Source organism: Uranotaenia lowii, chromosome 2 (assembly GCF_029784155.1).
Source record: "Uranotaenia lowii strain MFRU-FL chromosome 2, ASM2978415v1, whole genome shotgun sequence".
NCBI lineage: Eukaryota > Metazoa > Arthropoda > Insecta > Diptera > Culicidae > Uranotaenia > Uranotaenia lowii.
The window spans coordinates 350,795,017-350,822,993 of NC_073692.1; the positions used below are offsets into that span (position 1 = coordinate 350,795,017).

General features: G+C 40.1%; 1 protein-coding gene across 32 annotated transcripts in view; it reads left to right on the top strand.

Annotated features, from left to right (window-relative positions):
• The first annotated feature begins 3,246 nt into the window (after positions 1 to 3,246).
• LOC129741722 (sodium channel protein para) overlaps positions 3,247 to 27,977 on the top strand; it is a 344,044-nt gene continuing 319,313 nt past the window's right edge. For all 32 annotated transcript variants that reach the window (XM_055733497.1, XM_055733471.1, XM_055733484.1 and 29 more), the window contains exons 1-2: positions 3,247 to 3,371; positions 18,263 to 18,354. In XM_055733497.1, coding sequence (XP_055589472.1) covers positions 3,289 to 3,371; positions 18,263 to 18,354 — 175 coding nt within the window. In that variant the 5' untranslated portion in view covers positions 3,247 to 3,288. The remainder of the gene's footprint in view (positions 3,372 to 18,262; positions 18,355 to 27,977) is intronic.

Below are 27,977 nucleotides of genomic sequence, written 5' to 3' on the forward strand. Positions count from 1 at the left end.
TCGATTTATAAAAGTTATAAAATTGTTGTAAAGTTACTGGCAAAATTGAAACATGTTCTCATAAATTTGAATGAAACAAGAAGAAAATTAAACATCAATCGACATGTTTCACGATAGTGGCGACGAACATTTTGAAAATACGGATTGCTGTGATTTGATTTTAATTATTACTAACAGATGGCTGGAGGTCTTTTCGTGTTTAAAAAATATTGATAACTTTTATTTTTGAAAAAAATCGTATATTACTTTTCAATTGATATCAACCTGAAGCCGAATTTGAACTAGTGATCGCTGGAAGTCGTGATAGAGGTTCAAGGGATTTATCGGGATTACGACTTCGGAACAATTTTGTGAGCCGAGCGTGAAACTAAGAAGAAAAAAATTTCCTTGATCATGGATTTGAGAATCGTGATTGTTAGTGTCGTTTTATGGTGAATTGTGATTGAAATTGTAATCCATGGTTTGGGTACAAATTCGAAATATCGTGGGAAAAAATCTTTATGAAAGAATAATCAAGTTCTGTGTGAGAATAGCAAGGTAGAAATGCTTTAGTCGTGAACCTGGATAGAATAAAAACTTGCTATGAATTGTCATTTGCTGCTGGAATGGTGTTGTATAATACGTGGGCAAGATCAGTCGTCAGGCTGTTAGTTTTCAAAAGGTGGTCAGTTGGTTCCACATCTCAATAAGGCCCCATGAACTCAGCTGGGTACAACACATAATTGGTGAGCTCGTTCCATTGTTTTTGTATTAATTCGTTTATTCTTGTTTTTTTTTTAAATCATAATATTATTTTTCATCAATCCTATCTGCCAAGTAGGATTTCCCGTAAACATGAAAAAAACCCTTCCAGGACAGGAAAGTCCTGTCTGAAAACAGCATCCGTTGTACCTGCACCTGGATAGAATAAGTGAATTTATGGAACACTAGTTAGGCTGATATTAATAATATCCTACTTTTTGGTGCAACAGTCTTGTTTACTACTTCAAGAATTCCCAACAGGGAATATCAAACATCACGCCAGTTGAGATAAAAATATTGTCAACAAATTTATGTGGTAACGTGAATAAAAAGCGGCTTTCATTCTAAAAAATAAAAAAAAATCATTAGAATGCAAAAAAATATCATGAAAATGATTTTTTTAAAGTATATTAAGAAAGTTTAACCTTTTGGATAGAAACTACAAACCGCTGATTGCATTTGAGAGGGAAAATTATGTTATTTCTTCATTATATTATTTTTGGTTGATACATGCTTTTCACATGTTATCGATTCCAGTCGGTTGCCAAAGCTTGGATGCCAGACGTCATTATTTTCAAATGATTCGTTGGTTATAATCTTTTTTCTTTATTTTGCATGTAACAAATCTGTTTCTCAACTCTATCATTTGTTTGAAAGAATAAGGAATTATGTTCTTCAATAATATTAAAACTGTACATAGCTGCGTGAGAATTACAACTTCAAGTGAGCTTCTGAATATTCAAAATAATCAAATAACTATTTAGATTTTGATAATTTATATTTTAGTTTTCCGTGATGCCTAGGGAATTTGTAATAATTTTCTGACAAGCAAATGAAGTTATTGTGAAACATTAATTTTTAATCTACCGTAAAAAGGCATAAAATTGATCCCTTTTTTTTCAATATTTTTAGATATTTTTTTCTGTTATGGGGAATGTAGCATGTTTTATTTTATGAAAACCAGTACTGGACTTCTGAGAACGTAAAACAATGGTTGCAGAAATTTATTAGACTACTTTAAATTTGTTTAAAAATCGATTTCGCCTTTATTTAGAATTTGATGTTAGGGGTAACATTGACAATCTTTATTTTGTTTTAACGAGTTTTTTTAACTTAAAGGATACAAAACACCTTAATAATATTTACAAGTGCTAGTTTATCAATTGCTAAGGCAAGTTTTTTCCAATTTGAAAATCAACTTATAGGTTTTTAAACGTATGTAGAAAAAGAATTTGAGGTGTTTGAAGTTTAGATTTAGTTATTGATTATTATGTGGAAAAATTTCATGTTGATCAAAGTTACCCCGGTGATCAATGTTACCCTGTTTTACGAGGTAAAATGGGTTTGATGATCTAAGCCCCTACCCCTAGGCATAGATAACGTCACTTCAAGATCAAGAAGAAGGCTTTGCCGGGAACATTCATTCTTCTATACAGACTTTCGATGTTCGCAACACCATCTAAAGAGTTCCGGCAACAAAATTCATGCATCTAGCCATGGTAACCAATGTGTGTCTTGGAAAAAACAAATTAGCGAAAAATGTAGATATATCTGTTAGAAGTTAGTACTGCAGAAACATCTAAAATACTTCCAATGGTGAAAATATATTTTGATTGATTTTTCGGACGAATTGGTATACTAATATTGCCATCCAGGATACACTTGAATTGAATTTGAATTAAACCGAAACTCTGCTTTTCTTATTCAAATTTATACCTAGTTTGCTATCATTCCTTGAAAGTAAAATTTGGTTTCATTTTACCCGAATGAAGGTGGTACGATGCCTAAATTTGGGTCTCACTTTTCATTTTCAAATACAAATACAAATAATTCCAAGTGAAGGTTTCACTGAAACCTCAATGATGCCTCGTTTAGTCAACGTTATAAGTTGTTTTTTTTTATAACTCATTCATTCCTTACTGGTTTTAATTTTTTAAAAACTAAATATTAACCATTAACAATGAGGGTTGATAATGTATTAATCACGAGGGACATTTTGCTTCTTGCCAATCTTTGTTTTTATATGTTCGGATTTGATGATGGAGTTCTTTGAAGTACCGTTCCAGCGATGGCTCGTTACATGTGGGCTTGTAACTGATTCGAAATATTGATGAATTTATGTAAGTTTTATGGGCGAACCTTAAAAACAGTAATCAATAAGTTAATTAAAAAATCCTTGGGAATTAAAATTAAATATTTATGTGACAATTTAAAAAAATATCAAGGGAATCAATGTTGACCTTTAGTTTTTCAGAAGCAACAGCTAGCAGTTGAAATAGGAACAGAACTTTGAGGCTACCAATCTCTAACCATTTGAACTTTCAAAACGCACTAAACTCATAAAAAAACTCACCTCTCATGTTGCAATTATCGTAAAATATGTTTCCAAATAACCAACTGTAAGCTTATCACCGAGCTCTAATCGCATAATATTCTAACCCCCGAAAACTAACTTTCAAACATCGTCGTAATCGTCGTAATCGTCGCCGTGACTCCCGCAGGGTGATATTCACCGGCATCTACACGTTCGAATCAGCTGTAAAAGTGATGGCGCGAGGTTTCATATTACAACCGTTTACTTATCTTAGAGATGCATGGAATTGGTTGGACTTCGTAGTAATAGCATTAGCGTGAGTTTTTCTTTTTTACTTGTATTTACTCTTAATCCTTATACATATTTGCAAACTTAGGTATAAAGTCACACATATCTCTCGTCTCGAGTGTTACAACCCGTATAGAAAACTTGCATAAATTTTCCCGATCCCCATTCCAAGCTTTCCTTCTACATCGATCCCATAGATGACAGACAGTACACTAGAGAGACAAAAGTTGGTTTCATTTAGTTCGATAGTGACAGTTTTCTGAAGAGAAACATATCTATTTAATCATTGTTTTACCGTTGCAATTCTTCTCCTCTCAGTAGTGTTCCTTTAACCGATCCTACATACCTTCATAGAATAGATAAAACTGAAGGAGAAAAAAAAACAAAATCGATTCAACTAGAGAATTGATTTTTAGCTTTCCCCATTTACCCCCTCCAATCTAGTGAATCGAAGAACGAAAAAAAAACCAGTAAAAACCAATCATCGTGGGTGTGATAGCGATAACGAGACTTTCTTCCATAGTTTTAAATTAAAACGTAGCACTAACTTACTGGAACACTCACTGATGGTAGCACATTGATGACAGAAAAATACACAGATACATACATAAACACAACTGACACTTTCCAGAACAATTTAGGACTTTGCAGACTTGGCAGAAATGTGATCGAATCAGCGTCAACATTCTCGAAAGGCAATGAGAATGAAACTAAAAACTTCTGAGAATATTTTAGAAGAACTCGTCCCAGTAGCCTTGTTATTTTGATCGGTTTCTTGTTGGAAAATCAAATCAAAGTAATCCAACACATTTTCAAACGTTTTCGAATATTCAAGTTGTGAAGATTTGGAAGTAAGTTTATTAATAATTTTTCGTGTAAGTGAAATGCAGTTAACATTTCTCTTAATTAATGTCAGGAGCGTTATGGTAAGTATTTACTTATTCTGTACAAGAACTAAAAGAAAATCATTCAGTTCATATATTTAGAAAAATAACATTTTTTCTCAACACAAAAATATTGACTACCCACAAAAATCCTTACCGTCCAGTCGAAATGAGAATATCTCTCCATGTTTTTGATTGCTATCGAAAAGTTTCGGCAATCGTTTTCGACCCCATGATTGTGAATTTAGCATATGGAAGGCGTCCTCATGAGCTCATTTGAATATCTTCGGTTCGATTGTATAGTTGCTAAGCTGAATTGATTTCGGTATTTTTTTTAAATATTGTACTTTTTTATGTGTACATTAAGAAGTGTCTTGATACAGATCCACAGATATTTTTTGTATTATTGACTTAAGAACGTAAAAGGTGTTAAGATCAAAAAGTGGTCAAACTAAATTGCTTTCAAATCGATAATTTGTTTATTAAAAATATTTAAGTATCTTTCTTTTTGAAGTTCAATATGTATAAAAGACAGAACAAAAATACTCAGTTAAGATTCCGATCGACCTAGTCCTAATTGGTAATCCTTTCGTTTGACGCCTGCTATCAGATTTTATACAGTCACCTTACCCACTTTCTTCGCCGCAGAGCGACAGTTTGCTTCGAACTGCTTCTCGCTGCAAAACAGGTTTTTTTTTAGACTTCTTAAGGTTCTGCTTAGTTATCGCCCAATATTTTTCTATTGGGCGTAGTTCTGATATGTTCCCAACATTTTTATCCTTGGGCACAACCTGAATGTTGTAAGCGGCATACTGCTCCATGACCTTTATCCGATTTCAACCATCCGAATACATTCGACTTTTGATTTTGGACTCTGAACTCAAGAGTATAGATTCTGTCATTCTGTCACTTTTGATTTTGAACTCTGAACTCTAAACTTCGGACTGTGATGTTTGGGTTAACGCTTCAGGGCTTTGCATACAGAACTAAGTACTTAGTATGCATAACTCAGGACTCTAACAATTGCACTGTGAATTATTGACTCTAGACTATAAATTCTGAGCTTTCGGAGACAGATTTTAGATTCTGAGCTCTAGAGTTATTACTTTAACTCTTGGATCTGAACTCTGGACACTGGTTGTGGACTATAGAGCTTAAGGCGCTTTGAGCTCTTGTATTTTTTTCTCTGAAAAATCGGAAAGGAGAATTTGGAATTTTCACAGCAAACTTAATACCTTTAGTTCCAAGACACTCGACTCTATAAGAGTTTAAAACTAAAACTGTAGATTTGGGACATTAGAGTCTAGATTTTGGATTCAGAAGTTAATATTTAGATCTCACGACCCAGGATTCAAGAATCAAGATGCTTATTTTAAAACTGTTAAATATTGCATCTGGTCATGGACTCTGAACTTTCGTTTCTGGGTCTGTAAGCCTTTCAAAAAAAAATTTTGACACCTTACTCTGGGCTTTGGTAACTGAATTTCGGATGGATACCGCACTCGAGACTGATACATTCTGGACTTAGTTCTAAGTGTTCGAAGGTCTGAACTCTAAATCTTTAATTGTGATCCATAGACTTTGTGCTGTGTACTCTTGACAGTAGATTCTCAATTCTGTACTACATATATAGAATCTGGAATTTGGACTCTTTATTCTAGACACCGGATTCTGGTCACTGCAGACTATGCAGTTTTTCCTCTGGCTGGACTCTGGACTCAGAGCTAAGTATTGCGAACATAGGACTCGGTACCCAGAAGTCATGACCCTAAACTGTGAAATATCGACCTTCTACTAAGGATTTTGGACTCTGAGTTATGAACTCTAAACCCTAGGACTTTTAACCAACGTCTAACTAAAGCCAAAGCTAGACTCCGAGATCTGAAGTTTGAATTTGAATGTCTAAACTATGAAATCAGGTCTCAGTTTCCAGAACTCGGAATTCCCCTTAAAACTGGAAAAAATTAGTCCAATCTAGACTAATTAGTAGTGAGGCTAGTTCCACAGCATGATTTCATTTCGCAATGTTGGAATGACATGAGCAGACTTTATTGCTGGATTTTTAGTTGCTAGTTGGAAAAGATAATGTTTTTTCTCTGGACTATGGTTTGGGACTCTAAACTCTTGATGTTGAACGCAAGATTACGTAGTCAGAAGTTAGGACTCTTAACTCAACTGTGTAGAAACGACCATAGACTCTGTACTATGGAGTCTAGCTGCTGAACTTTGAGCCCTCGAGAGTATAGACTTTGATTTTATGAACGCTAGACACTTGACTTTGGCTAGACTCCAAACTCTGGACCTAGATCTCTAAACTCTGAACTATAGTCTCAGTCTCCATCTTAAGACTCTGGACTCAGATATCTAATCTCAGGACTCAGTGTTTAGAAGTAAGAACTCTTACTGAATCAAAGCAATCGAAAGATTCCTTTTAATTCAACCACGGTAAATGAAAAGTTCATATACCAGTATTTCGATAGCAACTTACTACCTTCTTCAGTGAACGTTTTCGATTGATCGAATCAATCGAAAACGTTCACTGAAGAAGGTAATAAGTTGCTATCGAAATACTGGTATATGAACTTTTCATTTACCGTGGTTGAATTAAAAGGAATCTTTCGATTGCTTTGATTCAGTTGAATCATTCAACCAAGTAGGCTCATACCACAACAGAGAAGAACTCTTAACTTAAAACTATGAAACATGGACTATGTACTATGGACTCAGGAGGTTTTTTGACTATGAACTCTAGAGTGAAAGCATTTATGTCATTATTGATTCAAAACTGTTGATTCTTGACTCTGTATTCTTCTCTGGACTCTGGACTCTGATCTTTGATCTCTGGACTCCAATCTGCAGTATGGTGGACTATATTAAAAATAGTTTTTAAACTTATGATTCTAGACTCTGATATCAGGAAGCCGGAGTCTGTACTCTGAACTATGGACTGTTTCCTTCTGGGCGCTGGACTATGAATTCTGGACTCAGGTCTATGTATTTAGAACATAGGACTCGGTACATCGAACTCTCTTCTAAAGACTTTGGACTCTGGAGTTCTGAACTCTGAACATTCGGAATCTCGACTAAAAACTAAGGCGAAAGCTAGACTCCGAATTCTGAAGTTTGAACTTAGATTTCTAAACTGAGAAACCAGGCCTCAGTATACAGAACTCAGGGCTCTCTACTCAAAACTGCTATAAACCGACTTTTTTTTGAAACATTCTTCCGATTCAATATGCTTGAAAATGTCTGCCACCTTTCCTTTTCCTAATTTTGCTGTATAATACCCTTGTCCATGAAGCTGTTTGAAGTCTGCCTTGGCGTAGGTTTCGTCGTCCATTACTACGCAATCAAGCTTCCGGGATCTAGTTTTTGCCGTAAAGTTATGCTTATAGTTGCGATTTGGAGTCACTGCCTTCTTATAAGTCGATAGACCGGATCGTTTTTTAACTTCATGCACGGTTGTAGACGATCTTGAGCGGAGAGGTTAGTGTTGCGCTTGAAAGCGCTAGCCACTCTTCTGTTGGTCACTGCGGCTCTCGGCTTTCCCCGAGATTCGTAAACGTTACCCTAACACTTTCTTGTGGCGGACCATTTCGGAGGAACAAAAACCACTTATTGTTTCTCGAACAGATAGCAGAAATAGAGAGATTTTATTCGATAAATCGAATTTAAGTTGACCATTTTTTGATCCCAACATCCTTTATTCAAACATTTTGGATATCTTGTACAATTTCAAAATAAATCAAAACTTATTCATCTTACCAATAACACTTTCGGAACAAAAATGTTTCAAAGTGAACTTATGTTTACACGTACGGCCTAAAATATGCGACCCACATGTTAACGAATACGAGTTGAAACTCTTAAATAGACCCAATCTAAGACCGCAGGATTTTCATCATAGCATAATACGAACGTCCATGTCTAATTGTAAACGTAGTCGGGAAAACTACGTACCGGGAGGGGTTTTTTTCTATTTGAAATGGAAGGAGACAAACACGCTATAAATAGTGCTTCCATGCCTATCGATAAAGTGAAAAACCGCCGTTTCCCGACATTTTCCTGATAGACAGGTCCCGGGTGGTAATCCAACTTCACTCTCGCAATTTTTAGAGGAATTTGGTACGGTGCAATCAAAAGGTAAAACTATTCAACTGCTAAAGAAGATTGTACGGTTTATGAAATAAGATATTTATTACAACACATAATTTGAAATCGACATTTTTTTTTGGAAGGCATTTTGACAAGTTATTAGTGAACATGAGTTCTTGGGTATTTGTAACAGCAGCTCGGATTTAAAATGAGTTGAAGACTCAGATTTCCGTTAATAAAAAGTTGTGACTTGACCACCAAATGTACAGTTTTTTTTAGTTTTCTTAGAATAGCTTTTTTTAAGCTTTCTATTCATCTTGGAAAACTGCTGCCTTGCTAAATACCGTGGAACTCTGAAGATTCAAGATACTGGTACTAGGAGGAAGGGTGCACTTTCCTGCAAATCGACATAACCTAGCAATGACAGTGAAGTAGGTTGGCTGACTAGGTCTTGGGCTCAGTGAAGTTCAATCGCGTTTTCTCCTCGTAAATCAGATTAAAGCAGAACTGATCAGATGGTGCCTTGTGAACTCAAGTGTTCGACCAATGACTTCATTCAGTCAAAAACAGGACTAAATTACTTTAAAAAGCTCTGTTTTATACCTTAAAACCGTTTCAGCCGAACAGAAGGTACAGATTGGCCGTTTGAACGCGAGAACCTCCGACCAAAGTCAAAGATAATCCCTCCAAAGGCTTATTGCTCCCAACGACTATTTTTACTTAGTGATTCCACCTTCTGAACAGTATAGGGGAGGTTTTTTTCTCGTCAACCAGGGTTTGCAGCCTTAAATAGTCAGCTTTTTCTCCTCGCAGCTCCTCAAACCCGCCTGAAAATTGGTTTCCTCTAGATTCTTAATAGACTCCAATTCCGAGGGTATGCTGGCTGTAATTGTAGTCTGTAGACCAATTCGCTTGAGGGACGTCCCTAGGAAGCAAGTTTTAGAATCTGGATTTGCTGGTTATCCAGATTCTAAAATAACCACTCCTGTCAACTGGTGCTGTTTTTATCGGAGATCTGTTAAAGTGAGGGGTAAGGTCACATGAAATTTTCATCAGCTATTTTTTGACGGTCGCCTTTGAAGGAGAATGGAATGCTGGTGCTTTTTTTTGCTTACAGCCGCCTATGACTGAAGCGTCGCTTTGGTGGCCCTACTGGAGCCAAGGCCTCGATGTTTGGCCGTTCCACGCTGTGGCGCCGATTTGAGGCACTACAGGTACCTCTGCTTCGATTGACGGCCGCCCTGTGCCTGGGATGCCGATTGGATTGCACTATTGTTAGCCCGACTTCGGTCATCAGCCGCCCGCCTTATGGTGCCTCTGCTTCACTCTTCGGCCGCCTTACGCCTGAGGCGCTGGCTAGTTGGCACTATGGGTTTGATAATCAGCCGTCCCGTCGGGGCGCCGATTGAATGGCCCCACAGTTGCCTCTGCTTCACTCTTCGGCGGCCCTGTGCCTGGAATGCAGATTTGTTGGCACTGTGGCAGCCTCAGCTTCGATTGTCGGCCGGCGTGCCGATTTTGTAGCACTATTTGTGCCCTTGCCTCGCTTGGAGCGCCGCCTGAGACTACTGTTTCCTGAATTTGGTTGCTTTTAGCCCGGAGCACCAATTTGGTGGCACTACTGGTGCCTCTGCCTCACTCTTCGGCCGCCCTACACCTGGGGCGCCGATTGGATGGCCCTATTCGTGTATCTGCCTTCGATAATCAGCCGCCCTGGGCCGATTGGATGGCTTGGTGCTTCTGCCTTCGATAGTCAAACACCTTGGGTCCTGGTGCCAATTGGATGTCATTATTGGTACCCATGTCTTCGGTATTTAGCCGCCTTTTGCCAGGGGCGCCGATTGGATGGCACTTTTGGTGCCTCTGCTTCACACTTTGGCCGCCCTACGCCTGGAACGCCAATTGGATGGTACTATTGGTGCATCTGGCTCTGCCTACCATGGGGCTGCTTATCTTCATTTCCGGCGGTTTGGTTCCAGGGGTGATGAGGGAATCAATCTCCCAATAGAAGCAGCTCGCGTGCGGCCGCCGTGGAAGTTTTTTTCTCCCTCTGCGGAACTGAGCTCGTTTAGTCGTTCCTTATCCTGTCGAATTGCCGAGCTAATGGCAGACCGCTTGGTTGGCTTGTCGGGTCGAACGACGGCAACTTGAGCGGATAGCTGCTCCCAGGGGACCTTTGAGCTTTGACCCGTGTCTCGATCATACGCCGCTCGGTGAAATGGGATGTATCGATCCCCGCGACATTCGCGATCGTACCTTTCGTCGCACTTCTTGATTTCTATTCGGTAGCCCGATTCCGACGATATCAGAATCTCGTTGGTCACAACCTGGCCGGAAAAGGCCTCGTCGTTCGGTTAAACTTCGAGGGCAGCCCAGCCTTTCCACGCACAAACAGCCGTCTCAATTTTTTCCGTGATGGTTGATTCGGGCCAGCCAAGGCATAGACGCCATCCAAATAGGCAGGGGACGCCTTCACTGACCTTCGTTGGAGCCACATCAACTCGCTTGAATCCTTTTTTGGATCAGTTCCAAAACTCGCATGATGTAGATTGGCCCTTGTTGGCCCACGATGGTGATCGAGCGAAACCAAAAGCACTCCTTGATGTCGCGATGAATCAATACAATGGGGTCCTCAGCCGAGCCTTGAGAGGAAAGACCCTTTCTCAACTGGTCCCACGTCACCTTTTTTCTTCGTGGCATTCCGGTGACGCAAACTTTGCCGTAGACTTTTCCCTCGTTTTTTTTTTGTTGACTGCTTACCGCTCAGAACTTTGTCCGATTTTTGCCTGGGATGTTATCATTTTTCGGTTCACGTTGAGGGTTACTTAATGAAAAGTTGGGTTTTTTCTATCAAAAATGCTGCCAATTTTGCTCAAATTATAACGAATTACAGTCAACTCAAAAATATATAAAACCAAATGAAACATTGTTCCTTCTTGGTGAACTTCGCACTTCTACTCCGGAACGCAACTGGTAAAATCCGCTCTTTCCTGCGTCACTTGTGGCCAATTTCAGGGCACCCTACTTTTTTCCACGACCACGACATGCCAACACTTGATACAAAACGGCGTTTCTTACCGGCGTGAACGGTTTGACAGCTTCAATACACGCTCCGTTTGGTTTCCTCAGTATTGGATGTTCTTTACTCGAAACTGCACGCTTGGCGCATTTTTACCTATTTTGGTTTCATATTAGCAAAACGCTAATTTTAATCAGTATGGGGATGGTTTTATGTGTTACTATTGCCAATCGCTCGTATCGTATTTTCTTTTTAGGACTAATAATGTAGGTATAACCTTAAATGCAACATAGATTTCATTCCGAATAATAAGATTAATTTTCTGACTGTTATAGCACTTTTCCATATTCCGTCAAAATCGAAAATAATGGTACCAGCAGGTTGTGAAATTGAAAAAAATATCTCTTATCTCTGCGAATTGTGATTGCTGCACATTCTTTCTACAACTTCCTTCGGTATCTCCCAAATATCGCTAAAGACACAAAAATTCGGCCACACTTGTTGGGGTCGCCTGTAGCCTACACGTTTCATTTCTTTGGTGCCATCTATATGTCAAATGAAAGGGCTAACTTTACTGCCCATAGTGGCAGAGTTTCGTTTCTGTGCAGTTTGTTTATATTGAGTTGTGAGCCATGGCAGAGTTAAGAGTAGCTGTTATCGCTGCTCGGTTGGCGCGCAGATGACGAGATTATTTTTTTGGACGAGAAGCTATTCGTTTTGGAGCAAACAGTCAACCGCCAAAATGATCGAGTTTGGAGTGTGAGCCTCCAGCAAGTTCCTGAGGACAAGCTGAAGGTATCCCGATTCCAAAATAAGACGTCAGTCCGGCTTCCAGCAAGATGGCGCCCCATCTTACACCGCAAAGGTTGTTCAGGCGTGGTGTGAGGAAAACTTGACCGATTTCATTTCGAAGAATGAATGGCCTCCGTTGTCTCCGGATCTGAATCCACTGGGTTATTCCGTGTGGGGATACATAATGTCAAAGCTGAACGACTATAAAATAACAAATTTAAAGCAATTTAAGCGAGTTATCACGAAAATCTGGGACGAGATGCCGATGGAGTGCGACGACTTTCCGAGACGTCTGAAGCTGGTTCGATTAGAGAAAGGTGGTGTAATTCCGAGATATCGTCTGTGAAGTATCTTTTTGAGTTACTGAATAAAGCTATGAAAGCCAGAATCACATATTCTTCTTATTCTTTGGAATATTGAGATTTTCTGTGTGACCGGATTTTTTTGTCACCCTTTACTTCGAACTCTGGACCACATGATGTTTATCATTCTTTTACCGACGACCAAAGACCTGTAGCATTGTAATTTATTATTTGTGGCTTTTTTAGTTATGAGCGTATAGTGATTGTTCAGGCTTGCGCGTTCCGTCTTCGTTCTCATACTTTTGGTTTTTAAATTATGTAATTTTGATACTTTAAATTACTGTTCATTGAAAAAGTACAAGTGAAGTGAAGTTCAATATAAGCGAGGTCTAAAAGCAGCGCAGGTTCCCGGGAACTAACTGTTGTGGTTTCGATTCGGGTGCATGAAAGAAGAGTAATTGCTGTTTTTTCTCGCTTATGCAGCGAAAACTACGACGAGGCTCGAAAGCAGTAAATAAGTTTCTGAAATGGGTTGTAAATTAACATTAGGAATTCTTGGAATTCTACAACCACGTCATATAAAAGAGAGGTCATGAAGAAAGTGAATGTTGAGAATATTGTAAGGTAAACTTGCGGTTGCTTGGGGGAGAAACAAGTTTTTATGTGTTCTATCTACTGGAGAGATGCAGTTTTCAGATAAGTGGTTTCGTTTATTTTTTCCAAAGCAAAATAATATTATTGAAATCAATTAATAAGAATCAAGAATGTTTGGTTGTTGGTTGTTTGGTAAAGAAAAACTTTAATATTGTTGACGTTGACTTTTTGAACAGTGCAGAAAGCGATTGCTTAGATTGAAATTAAATTTACTATAACAAAAAAAGGTTCGATTTTCTGGCCAAAAAGTAATTCATTCATGTATTTTTCACTGTTTCAATTTCAATAAAAAATTCAATTTGCGAATTACAGCACAGTTTTTTTAACTTTTTAAGAAATATAGGTTATATTTATTTTATATTTATGGAAATTTGGGCATGTTGTTATATTAGATTAACATTTTATTTTTTAATTGAAAATATTAAGAATTTCTAATTACAAAAGGAACGAAGGAGAAAGGAAATTCAGATCTTTTTGAATATTTGAAATATTTGGAATGCAAAATGTAAGATTTAACAAGGTAAGATGTCATCAATACGTGTATGAATAGTTTTTTTTATTGTAAAATTTCAAAAATGTAAAATAGCTTAACTCTATTTAAGGGGATTTTGGGGGGGTTGGATAGGTCATCAAACGATCGAAAGACTGATATACAATGGATTGTGGGTTCAAGCCAGCCGGAGTATCTCGGCAAGTTTAGAATCATGAGAAGGATACTTTTGTACCTTTTCAGAATTCTTGATTTGATGCGAACAGTTGGAAGTGAGTTTGGTGAGTCAAACCTATCCCAAACCAGTGGTAACGGACCCCTCGGTTGCGCTGCAAATATTGTTGGTGAGTTAAGCATAGATAATATTTGATTGTGCGATCGAGACTTCCCGTACCGCCTCGGGTCGAAAGACCTATCAGCCACTGGTGGGTTCTCATACATACATACATACATACATACATGAGCGTATAGTGATTGTTCACGCTCCTTTTTATTAGGCTTGACTGAGGTTCAACCACATAGTTTGATTCTATGAACTTAAAGTTAAGTTCCCTTTTTCCTCCTTGCGGTGGTTCAAAACGGAATTTGAACTGCGAACTCAAAACTAATCCCATGCGTGCCATTTTTGCCAAACCGCATTTCGGGTAGCTACGAATAAAGGCATAAAAAAGTTCAAATTGGAATTCGGTTGTCGATCTTAGATTTGAGTATGCTTATCAGAACTTAGTTTTGCGATTGCTCAGTCAAACTCAAAGTTGAGGGCTGCCCCTGAAGTCCTGTTTTGACCGTGGTCAAATCACAGTTCAATTGTATGAACTAAAGTTGAGTTTCATTTTTCCTTCTTGCGATGGTTCAAAACAGAGTTCGAACTGCAACTAAAACTAATCCCATTTTTCCATCGGCGAAAGAGCAAAACTGAGATCGATCTAATCAACTACAAATTGAACCCTCTATGTGTATGTTGAACTACTTAGCGAGTTCGGCTGCCGAACTGCATTATGAGTAGCTAAGAATAAATGCATGAAGAAAGTTCAAATTGGAGTTCGGCTGTCGAACTTAGGTTTGAGTATGCCAGTCAGAACTTAGTTTTGCGATTTCCAAGTCGAACTCAAAGTTGAGGGCTGCAACTGTAGTGCTGTTTTGAAAAAAAAAACAACTCAATTTTGAGTTTTAAAAAAGGTACGTGTATCAATTCGAACCCAACTTGAGTGTTTAGGATCAAGAGTGTGAAATGTCAAATACGCACAAACAGAAAAGAAAACAAATTAATCAAAACAGAACATTATCGTGGCCAGAAAAGGCACCAAATTAAACGGCACAATTCGCCTTTGCTACTCAGGATCGATTTTTAGAGGGTGAGGGAATCATCCGTGAACTTCCCTTTGGAATCTGTTTAGCGACGATTTGGGCTTATCAGGAAACAGCAACAATCTCATGATCCTCGAAAACTCGCGGTTAATCTGGCGGCCTCAACTGGGTGAGTGAGCGCCCGTAGAACAGTGTTGCCATTTCCTGTGATAGTCGTTCCAACGCAAAAGCTGTGGTATTACTGTGCCTAACAAACTTAGATATGGATGTAGTTCGTCTTGTTTGTCTGTTTGTGCACTATAGCAGGAAATACGATCCCGTAAGTAGGATAAGATAATGTAAGCAAGCCTAGGTTTTGAAAATGTTCTATGAGTGAAATTTCATGTGAGTAAATTTATGACAAATACTACAGAGCTTTGAGTTTTACGTATTTGTGTTTTGGGCAAAAGTTAGTCGTACAGCACACAGTGAAAGTCAGTGGTGCTTATCTTGTTTCAGACCATATGACAACCTTCCGTATGATCCCAGGTTAGAATTTCTTCCTCCATTTCATTCCTGATTACAATCTGTGGAGTGTGTCTCATACACTAATCATACATATAACCGATGAACCAAATCGAAAAACTATTTCTTGCTGCCGCCATATTAAATCCATTTTTGGTCATTAGTTTTGGAAAGAATCTTAGTCTTAGACATTTTTCGTTTAGGATAACATTGAGACATCTGTGGAAAGTTTGTCGAAAAAATAACAATCTATTCAAGCAAAAATTGAGAAACCTGTTGAAATAAAAATTCTGTATCAAAAAAAGGTGATTCAACAAATTTGGAATTTCTTTAAGTTGGTAATTTCCCAAAAACGACGCCACTGGCCGTTTGTTGAAACGACCATGCAGCTGCTTCGACCGACGACACAGTGCACCTCCACAAGGGTCACAAGCAAACGCGTCAAAGTCAACTCGAAGAAATTCTCTCGTGCTCTTCCAATCCCTAACCTCTGCATTTCCTCACCTCACCTCTACTAGACAGGGGTCGTCACGTATTTGATGCGGTAGTGTTCCAGGGGGGCGTTTAGCCCCCTTATCTTGAGGCAGAAGCAGAAAAGAACTCAGGGGCTGTTGGTGGTTTTTCATGTTAGTTCCAAAGCTAGCTTTTTTCCAGCTGCTGCTGTTGCTGCTTGTTTGCCCGCTGTTATTTGTAGCTGCAAAGGAATTGTTGCAAGAAAAATGAACTTAACCAGGCAACTTTTGCGGGCAACATATTGCGTCGCGTGTCTGAAGGTAATAAGTTCTAAAAGTGTAGCGCAAAAGGGCAGCAGGAAAACAGCAAAAAAGGATGGCCAGGAGCAGCTAGTGAGGGGATGTGATGAACAGTAGTGGCAAATCGAGCAATTTCGCAGTATGATGAGACACTTTCCCGAGTGCATGTTTCATCGTTCGGAACAGAAGATTTAAATTTGCTGCAATATTATTTACAAGCAAATTTGAATTAAATCAACTTTCCCGAAAATTTACACTTTCACAGCGAAATTCTAAAAGTTGGGTTCTTTGCGTTCCAAAAAAATAGCATCGACAAAAACTTACGTTAGATCATTCCGACCATGAAATGCTGCAGTAAAACGAGTCCTGGACGGTATTTAATAAAAAAAAAACTTTCTCTCCAGTTACTTTTAAATTAACCAACCTTAACAAATGTACCCGGAATAAATAATAATCGTGCATAAGCACTTATCCCCGTTCCGTTCCATTCCTTTCCGGTAGCCGGCAGCCACCTTTGTCACAACTAAGCGAGCCCTCCAGGTGCGGAAGTGCCAACAAGAAGCGACACCGGACTCTACACACACACACATTCCGCCACGTGTTTCCACCGCATTCATTTATACAATATTGACGCTGACAGTAACGTCGTCGTTGACGTTTCTGGTGCCTGAGCAGTTGTTGCCATTATTGTTCCTCTCCCTTGGCTCGATTCGGCTTGGCTTAGAGAGTTTGAATCCTTCCCGGTTTGAAAGTGTCCTTTTTTCCCGAACCACAATGCGACACAAATGGTGCAGGTTTACCTGCTAAACCGGCTCGCAAGTAGAGGGTTGTCTGGTTCCCCTTAACAGCCATCACTCTCTGGAAAGCTGCTGGAGCATTTTTTTTACCAAATGGGATGAGCATATGTTAATGTTGAGTAAAGAATGTTTTAAAAGGAAATTTTATAGCTTTTTAACCTAATCAGACTGTTGAAATAAGCGTCGTGTATTTTTGAGTTTCCTTGCCTACAATTCCGGCTTAGCAGCAGCTGCACAGCCTACTTTCAGGAGCACTACTCAGAAAAGTGTTTTTTCCCAGTGTTTCTCACTTGTAGTCGTCGTCATTTGTAAGACACCGTATGTTTCCTTTTCCAAGTTTCGACTCAGTTTTCGAGTTATATTTCAGAATAAAAATTGAATTTTCCTGGGATATCCAAATTTTGAATCAAGTTTAAAGTGTTAACGTATAATGGGCAAATAAATGGAGTTTTGCGATATTTTCCATATTCAATTTCAACAGACCTCTATTAATTCATTTTTATGATCAAATGATGAACTCAACCGAAACATAAAACATCAAAATCAAATAAATGACAACTTTAAAACTCACAATTCACAAAATTTATTGATAAAATCATGCTAACGGTAAGTTAAAAAATTAATCCTGAATCTAACCCCATCCAACAAACGAGACAGCAAATTCCACGCGTTAATTGGATAAGTTCCGAGGAAGTTGTCTTCCGGAGAAGGAACATCACAACTGGCAGCGTGTGTCAAACGTCAAACGACACGCCATGAAACCTAATATTTCGAGTTCAATCGACCGTCAAGCAATCACTTCACCCGTCGCTTCTATCTATCTAAGAGATGGAAGGAGGATCACATTTCTGGTATTTCTGCAAAGCCCCGACTAACAAACAAACACCTGATCCATTCCCCATACATCCACTTACAATTTAGAGATAAGTTGGACTCGTAGTGCAGAAACTCAAAAAAAAAATCAACAGACCAGTTCCATCAAATATAGTTAATACCTAGACAAAGAAAAAAGCACAGTAACTTTCGTCGTTCACACACACACAAACTCACAAACGTTCAGGCGACAAAAGTTTGATTAAGTCTCCGCAAAAGAAAGTGGAGGCACAACATAAGAAAAAAAAACTTTCAATAGCCAATTCTAATCAGAAAACTTTTCTTCCCTCCCGCATCTTCCGTGTTCCGAATCCATCTATCGATAATGGTGCCAATCAACGTGTGTGGGCCTAAAAAAACGTACCCAAACCTGAACCTGATACACATGTTGGAATGACACTTTTCGGAAATCGGCCCGTCATCCCTTCCGTTGCTTCTACTACAAACAGATATGTAACTATGGGTATAGATTTGGGTAATCTCGCTGCATTGAGAACATTCAGGGTACTACGAGCTCTCAAAACGGTGGCCATCGTTCCAGGTGAGTGACTGACATTGGTGATTATTGTTGATGTATTTTTTTGCAGATTGTACATATATTTACTGTAAGAGGGTGTTCCTTGAGGTCACATTGAGGTTTTAAATATTTTAAGTATGAATACCTCCTTTGGAGTTAACACTTTCGTCAAATACACATTATTTAATAGAACAAACGTAGTGCACAAAATTATACTTTTTTCTTGTAGGGAGAAGCCCATTGTAAAAAGTAGTTGATCTGTTGTGGTAATTACCCTGCGTTACTTTACAGGCTATCAGCTGATTGTGTGACAATTGATTTAAAATGTATCAACTGTGACTAAAACCAATTTCACGGTTCATTGATTGATAAGTACGAATTTTGTACCGCTTATTTATACTTTTTGTGGAAAAAAATTCAAAATTTTTTTATTATTGTGCGCAACGTATAGCTTCTAACTTTAGTGTTACTTCAAATGGGCTTAACACTAAATTTCGAGAGCAAAGTTTTTATAACGCAGCTTCAAAGCTAAAATACAATTTTGTTTTAGTACAAGTTTCCATTTTTGAAATCGATCACATTTATATTTTAGTGCGAGAGAGTTGCCTACGCTAAACTACTCGTTTTCTATTCCGGATCTCTCCGGACCGGATGAGGATATCACTAAACATGAAATATTAAACTATTAAGATCGAATTTCACTTTCAGTCAAATAAAGTAAAAAGAACTTACGGCCAGCAATGCTGTGAATACCTGTCAGACTATTTGTCGAGTGCTGCCGAAATCGAGAGGTATCGGAACGGTATCACTGTTTCAAGATCTTTGATTAGCATAAATCTAACAATCAAGGCAATTTACATTTAACGAAGCACAATGAAGTTATCTGGCAAAGTATCTATCACCTATAAATCGAGTGGCTTCGGAATGCATGGTGAGATCACTGTACGAATAATAACAGCTTATTAGCTTTCGTCAGATTTCATAACAAAGAACCAACTTACGGTTGGAAAAACCGGGGTATTGCTACATTTCAACAAGTGATACCTTTCCTGCGGAAAATCACGAAACAAGTCTTAAATTCACGGCAAACAATTATTTCTAAATAGACGCTAAAACAAGACGCCCGGGGAATCAAAACAAAATGATTATGCAAACTAGAAAAAGGTGGTCACGCACGGTGCTGCTTGTTGACAATCTGAGCAAAGCTGTCAATGGTGCCGGCATCCTCCCTCGGGTGGCCGTCCCTGAGACTGCACTTCTTTGACCATTTCCGCTACTCACGTCCAGTCGAGCTAGGTGGTCCATTCGCTTTAATACACCATTCGCCGTCTCCAACACTGCTTTACGGGCCTGGCCATCGGATCTGACGAATATCTCCACCACACGTCTTCGTACCCAGCCGTTGCGAGTCCTTGGGTCCGCGATCAATACCAAGCTGTCAACTTGAATTGGTTCCGCGTCTTGGAACCTCTTGTCCTGCTGTCGTAAGATAAGAAGGTACTCCTTCACCCAGCGTCTCCAGAAGATATCGAGTTCCCGTTTAATAAGACCCCATGTTACCCGAAGGTTCCGTTGTTTTGCAATTGGAACTGCGGGTTGTTTAATACCGTTGGAACTCCCCAACAAAAAGTGGATCGGAGTAAGTGCTTCAAATTCAGCGGAATCGAGTGTAGCAGTATCGATTTTGCGGAAACTTATTTTACCTAAACACCCCTAGCACTCATAAAACTGTATCGATAAAGTATCGATTTTTCTGTTCTGTTTTGCTTGAACACCCCAAGCACGCTCTCAGCTATTTTTAGATTGCGACTACTCAGAGAGTTTGCACTTCGCAACACCAGTCGCTCAGTGACGTCATATAAATCTTTTAGGGAAACTTAAATCCGCTCTTCTGGCGAGTCACTCAATGACGTAAACCCCACCGCCCAAGGGAATTCCCTGTATGACGTCACCAAGGAATGGGCATTTAAATGAGATGTTTTTTTTTCTGCAACTGGGGTGTGATCGCTTAGCGCATGGTTTGGATGAAGCCTGTAATCACCATCTGATTGGTTTGCACCCGGTCATTAACCCCATCACGGGGATAGTATGATTGTATTGGTGCACCGAGGTTTTTCGATATCGCTCCACCCGAACTCTTACACCCGAGAACGAACCCTCGGATGTATGAAAGGGAAAGGTTTGGGTAAGAAGACATTTTCTTCTTCGGGAAATTTCGTAATTATTAGTTCGCTAATAATTACGCAATTCCGGTCCCGAAGATCAATAGCTCATTTGATCTGACGGCTAATGCGATCCCTTGACCACTTTTCCTTTGACTGTGATACTGGGCAGGATCGGTTTTAATTTGTATTTCGCGCGTGACATAGTACAAAAAGGTACTTAAAATTGAAGAAACCACGTTTTCAACAATTTAACTTAAGTTGCTATTTTCCCTCAGATCCCTCCGAGTGCAAATAAAAGTGCAGTTAGTTTATTTAGTGCAATTCACGTTTTGAAAAAGGGTAATTGGTTTGTCGATATGGTGCATATTGGGTATTTTTCTAAATCGAATTTCGAAACAGATTGCTGGAGGTACCGATCTACCTACAACCCGAACAAGACGGTCCAAGGGAAGGTTATTCACGCCGAGCGAACGCTATCTTCGAATCAACCAACATCTCGTGGTACGTTTCGTCCGACGAGCACACCGTAGATCGGCGAAGCGGCATACGCGTGGCGGCCACCCAGGAGTTACCACTTCACCCCATTGGAGAACCCAGGACAACTTTTCCGGAAAACCATCCAACTTCCGGGGAAATATCAGGTTTGAGCAGCCAACCGAGTGAGTACTCAGCAAAAATTGAACCCCTTCGTCATGTATTCCTCTCCTATATAGATTGGTCTGCAGCCTTTCATTCTCAAGCCTGCCACCACAGCTCAGTTGGTTCGGTCAGTGCTTAAGCTCTCGTTACCCCAGTAACCTCGAGATCACGAGTTCGATTCCCGATTTTTGGAATCTTTTATTTTTATATGCTCAACACTCAAGAGCAGCATGGTTGAGGCGTGCGCGCGCACATGATTATGATTGAAAGATAATTATCACCAACCACCAACCACACAACCAATCAACCCAAACAAACCAAACCCCAATTTGCACACGCAATGAAATAAGAATTTCCTAGGAAAAATTCTCTACGACTGGCCAATTTGAACGTTTCAAAACTGCACTCCTAACAAATTCTGAGGGAAAACAAATAGCCAGGCAGCGCTTGCGAGCGCTGAACGTTAGAGGGGAAAACCCGAATGAAAATGTAGATGTAGCAGAGTAGGAAAATCCCGAAAACCAAAATGTAAAACCCCCACTAACAACCAAAACCATCATCATCTTTTTATGGCTAATAGAACTCGTTTGAAAGACAATATTATGTAGTTTTTCTTTGGTGACTTTTGTTGGAGAGTTGAAGACATCGTTTTTTCCGGTTCCGTAATTCTTTTACTGGAAGTCTAGGCTGACTTCCGTTGTTTTTTGGGCCCCTTTCCTGCCTTCTACCAAATATAATAATAGTAGGAATATTCCTCACTCCCCAGATACTTGAAGGACACATGAAACGCGCCTCCATGTGAGGAAAGTTCTTACGAACATGAATAAATGCTATCGAGAAGACCTAAGTTGCCTTAGACTAAATTTCGAAAGCTTCTGGCGAAAACTGTTAAGCTCATTATCACCAAAACTTTGTGTCCCGATCTGACAATTATACTAAATGCAACACAAGTATATCTACTTTTTATTCATAATATCTTTCATGATAAGTAAGTTGACTTCGTTAATGCATTTTATACTCAAAATATGATTTTGATTAATCGGTTCAACATGTTTTGGAGTTTTCAAAAAATCAAATGTGCCTAAATGAAAAGTATTAAAAAGAGCTAATTCTACACGAAGAATTTTTTCCTTTACCAATTTATTCATTTTAGAGATTTGCTGATTTCCATTTACCAAACGTGCTCCAGATAATAATAATAATAACAATAATGATGATGTGGTCATCAATAAATCTCAAATCATATTGTAGAGTAGATTTTAAGATCAATTTACTAAGTAAATGGTTGCCTTTTTATGATTTCTTTTATGAAATATTCAGTATTGTCCAAAAAGTGAAATTTCCATCAATGATTGTTCCAATTCAAATGACATTAGAATCTCAAATTGTAGATTTATTAGCATACTCCGTCAGTCGGGACCTTTTTTCCATTCGGCAGTAAACAACAAAAATTGAAAACCATAGCAACATACTTTGCTACACGAAGAAAAGTTGGAGTAGGCTGAAATTCCTATGTTGAAAATAAAACATTAACAAAATTTTCTGCGTGGTCATAGAAATGCAAGTTCAAACACGAACTTTTGAAGTTAAGACGCGAACCCACGGTTGATGGAAAGAATGTTCAGAGTTTCCTCAGTACCTCAATGCTTGAAATTTCCTTCTAGTAAGAACTTTCTCCAGGAGGTGGTGCTAACATACATGTCCTTGCTGAAGTTTATGAAGCATGCTGAGAGTTACCAATGTTGATTATAATATGTTTGCTTCTACGCTATCTTAGCAAATTTGTACGGGGAAAGTGGGTCGGTTGAAGAATTTCTAAGGAACTTGTTTCCTTTTCCAGTTAGTATTTTCGGGACAAACTTAGGATTTGTCTTCTTATCTTGGTTTTCTCCGGTAATTATTTGGGGATATTTGATTGAGGGTCAACGGATTGAGGAACGGTAGGGTGATCGGTAATCAAGGGCCAGACAGAATACACCCACCCTATTGATGGGTATCTTAGCCGGGCACGCACCAAACAGGGGGATGATCTCTTCGGAGTGGCGCATTTAAATCATCCGCTAAGCACCTCGATTACACCCACGCCCGACTGCCTCCCGTTGCACGAGGGAAAGATAGGTCAGAGGCCTTGAATTGATTATGCTTTCAGCCTCTACTATCAAAGTATTAAGAACCTCGTCGTGTTTTTTTAGTTGATCGCCCAGATGGTAAACCCCGGATTACGGATTATATTCCACGGCGAGCCACCGCATCCCCCCAGTTTGCAATTCTGGGTCCATGGGTACAATGGGAAAACTCATGATATATTCCATGTATACCCCCTACTGCCTAAACCTAACCTGCGGCCGCACAGACCTGGTTCTTACCTCTAACTGTTTAGCACACCATGCTTCAATAGTGAGAGGTCTATTTGCGCTACTCATTAACGAGACCACTTTCAGCTAAACCTCTCATCCTTACGACTCGACGCCTGAACTCTCCTCTAACGACTTGAGAACCGACATCTCCTCGCAATGAATCGAGATTCCCACACAAACTTCTCCTCTTCGCAACTTGAGGCCTGATCTCTCCTCTAACGACTCGAGATCCGACCCATCCTCGCATCGACTCGGGGTTGACCTGTCCTCTGCACGATTCAAAGCCCGATCTCTCCTCCAACGACTTGAGATCTGACTTCTCCCCGTAATGACTCGAGGTGACCACTAGTACCCCTCTATTTGTTGATTAAGGGCCTGATCCCTCCTCTTACGACTCGAGACTTGGCCCCTTATCATAAAGACTCGGGGTTGACCACACAAACCACTCCGCCTGGAGGTTCGAAGCCTGACCTCTCCTCTAACGACTCGAAGCTCGACCTTTTATCTCCAGGATTCGAGATTCGCCACCTTGCCCGTCGTGTGCCAGATCGAGAGCAGCTTATCCTAGACTCGCGCCTGTCACGGCACACGCGCGGGACTTAACGCAACGACTCGGATCCCGACGAAGTCGTCATCCTACTCCGTCTGGAATGGCTCGCCCGGCGTCGAGAGCCACTCTACCCGTGGGTATTCCCCCCCCCCCCATGTGTGGTGCCTCCAGAGGATTGAACTGGCATTCGTGAAAGTGTTGGATAGTCCTTGGTTGATCTGCTACTGAAGTAGTCCCAACCGCTAAAGACCGCTATCGACCTCTTCACGTTTGACCGACCAATTTTGAGGAGGAATGGGCCGAAATAATCCAACCCCGTGTAGGTAAACGGGCGCTCTCGTACAGCTAGCCTAGCTGGCGGCAATGGAGCCATCGAATGGAGCTTCGGCTAATGCGTAGAGTAAAGGTACGTAGGCCAGAAATGGAATAAAGCTGCCTAACCTCGTTGACGACGGTTTCGGAGTTCGGCATTCCACGATCATTATCGTCACACGGTGCAGTAAAATTACCGAGAATCGGATGTCATAGGGAGCTGATTTCGACTCACGAGTTCGGCTATTCTCCCGGAGCACACCGTTTTCGTCGAGGAATGGTGCAAGTCGAGTGATCGGGCTCTTTTCCGGAATGTTTTCGCTTCGCTGTAGGGCAGCGATTTCCCCCGGGTAAACTTCCAGCTAGACCTAATTGTAGATGGTTTTCATAGCCTATCAGCTCTGGTTGTTCGAGGATTTCCAGTCTTTCAGACGAGAAAGATGCAGAATGTAGGCAACTGATCGGTACAGCCGCTCCCACTTTAAGAAAGGTTTGACGATCACAGGTTGATGAAATCGGTGTATAAGTGCAGTCGCTCGTTTCTCTTCGTCAGTTGTCTGAACATTCTTCGACTATCCTGGTCAGTTTTCCTCCGGTAATCGTATAAACTCGGTCCGCTAAACCACAACGCATTCTCCTTGAAGTAGGGTTCACATCCCCATTTGGTAGATTCATCAGCAGGATTCCGTAGTGTGTTCCAGGATCTCGCCTATCCGATGCGCCACGAACGGTCGATAGTTCCTCGGATCTGCGTTTATCCACAACTGCGCAGTTTGGGAATCTGTTCAAAGTACGTATCTCTTTAAGGGAATGTTGTAGAATGAAGATCAGCAATTGAGTTCCCAACACGCAGCTCTGCAATTCCAATCTGGGAATCGATATCGCTTGAGTGGCGCCATTTTCGCCTTTTCAGACACTAGTTGACACTCCGCTGTTCCAGCTGGCCTGATAATTTGGATGTAAGCCGCACAGGAGTAGGCCACTTCACTGGCGTCTATGAAGATGTGGATTTCTGCATTTGTATAGGTTTCAACTATCGCCTCAGAAAAGTAGCAGCGCGCTAGCCGTACGTTATCGATGAAATCTATCATACTGGTCCACTCTAACCACCGCTCGAATATCTTGTCATAAACCGATTCATCCCATCCACTTCCCGCTCGCCACAAGTCCTGGATGAGCACTTTACTGTGTATTAGAAACGGTGCCAACAGTACCAGCGGGTCAAAGAGAGTCATTACGCAACTTCCTCTTGGTTGGCCTGGATTCAGTTCGAAGAAGTTTCCTCACTTCGACGCTCATTTGGGTCGAGAATCCGAGTTCGTCGGTTGACGGTTTCCACAACATGCCCAACACTCGTGCTACTTTTTCCTCGGTTATCCAGTTCATGGTTTTGTCTTAGTGATTTTCTGCTACGCCGAGATGTTCAAGAACTGCAGTGCTGTTCGATCTACAATTATGCAGAATAAAACCACCGTTGCACTGTACTGTTCGAAGGTCTGCAGCTACACTCTTGACCTCTTCTTTGTCATCGAAGCTCTCGAAGTAGTCGTCGACGTAAGGTCGAGTGCTGATTGATCTTGCCACCTTCGGAAACTGCTTTTGTGCTGTCTCGCATTCAGTTTTTGCACGTACTGTGCCGAGGCGGGCTAGCATGTGGCCCCGAACATTGCCACTTCTATAAGGTAGATGTCCGGTTTTTGGCTGGGATCCGAGCGCCACAGAAACCGTTGGGAGTTCTCTGGCCTTATCTGGATTCGCTGGCCTCACAATCTTCCGCTGACCTTATCTGGATCTGCTGGAACATCTCCTTGATGTAGCTGCCAACAGCTATTCGAAACTGGAAAAGCACTCCTAGTAACGACGACAGCTGATATGGTCTTTTCAACAATGTTCCGAAAATCATTCATTTTCACTGAGCCATGTTTACTGCATTCTTAGCTAAAGAATCGAAGCAGTCAATTTTTTCTTCTCCATTCAAACAATGAACACAATCATGCATGACAACGACGCTCCTGTATTTGAAACACTCTTGCAAAACATGATGCGGTAAAGAAGGACGCAGACTATCAGCTATGAACGTCTCGATAATGATAGCCTTCCTCGATGATTTTCTACCTTCTAGGATCACAACTGATATGTATCAGTTTTGAGCGATCTGTGGAGGCTATCAGTTGATTTTTTAAATTTAATTTAGAAGGACAAATCATTACTAGGTAACTGCAATGAACTGTCCAGCATGTTCTACGACTTTTTTTTATACATTTGGTCCTGATATTTCTTCAATTTTTCCTTCTGATACATTCATGATCGTCTATCAATGACGAACATTATCATTAATGATGCGTGGATAGACGTTCGTTAAAGATTTTGGGAGCGACGTTCAAAATGTATCATCAAGTATGTCGATCACCTTTGAAAAGCCACGTGACGAATATTAACGGTAGCCCTCGATGGGGCATGGTATATTTTCTCGTATCGAGTTAGTGATGATGTTCGACAAATATCCAACGGAAACCATCACCATGTGCGTATCACAGCACTCGGAGGTATACGTTTTCCAACTTGAAATGAATCCTGATTGCTTTTCTTGTGCGATTTTCCGAACTTTGCTTTTAAACAATTGGCTGTTGAGTGAAACGCCATCGACTCTAGCCGCGGCATCCCAAACGACTCGTACCTTCTCCGGCTTCTTAGGGTTCATCACCACAGGTACCAGATTTGGTTTCTATCTGCAGTCTGTAGCTCTTTCGGAGTTGCCTTGTGCGCATATCCTTTGGCGACATATTCAAGAACTTGCTTGTGGAGATTTTCGTTCAGCCTTTCGTCAGGGTACATTCTTCTTTCTAGGCATTCCAAGCGCCATGCTGTAGCTATCTGGGAGGACAACGTCGCGTGTGCCCCTAGTAGTCCTGTCTCGAAGCGATTGCCAACACGTTTCGTGGTCTTCTCCCGAATCGCTACACAGATAACAAGAAATCGTAAAGTAGTGTTCATTGTAGATTGTATAAGCATCCAGTTTAGATTGGAATTGTATGAACATCATGTTGTAGCTAAACCAACTTATATTTTATCGTTTATCGTTTGTATAGTTCATTATATACGATAACATTTTGTTAATCGTAGAGAAAGATCAATAAAGTTGTTTTGAATCGCAGTAGAATTGGGTAAAGCTCAATATTTAATCTCACTGTATAATTAAGTAATCTTTCATGCTTGCGATCTATGATGACATATTAATTCCATGAAAGGTCGTACAGTAATAGTGAGAACATCGTATAATGGAATTTAAACTATCTATTCGTACTTGTAATTCAAAGTCACTTATTGAGATAAACTTAATCGGTAAATAATTGTTAATAAAGCAATTCCTATGCTAAGTAATATCGTAATCATCTTATGTCAAATTGTCGAATCGTTTAACAGTACAGTAAATAGCTAGCTAAGATCGCACAGCGCTGAATACTATTATTGATTGTAATAGAATCGTCTATGAGATAGGTTAAAGTTGTATATCTAAAAATGACATCTATAAATAGATTTGGAGTCCGAAATGATGCAGTCAGTGGTATTTTATACGATCAACTGATATTTAAGCGGAACTCTCAACTGTACATGAACAAATTT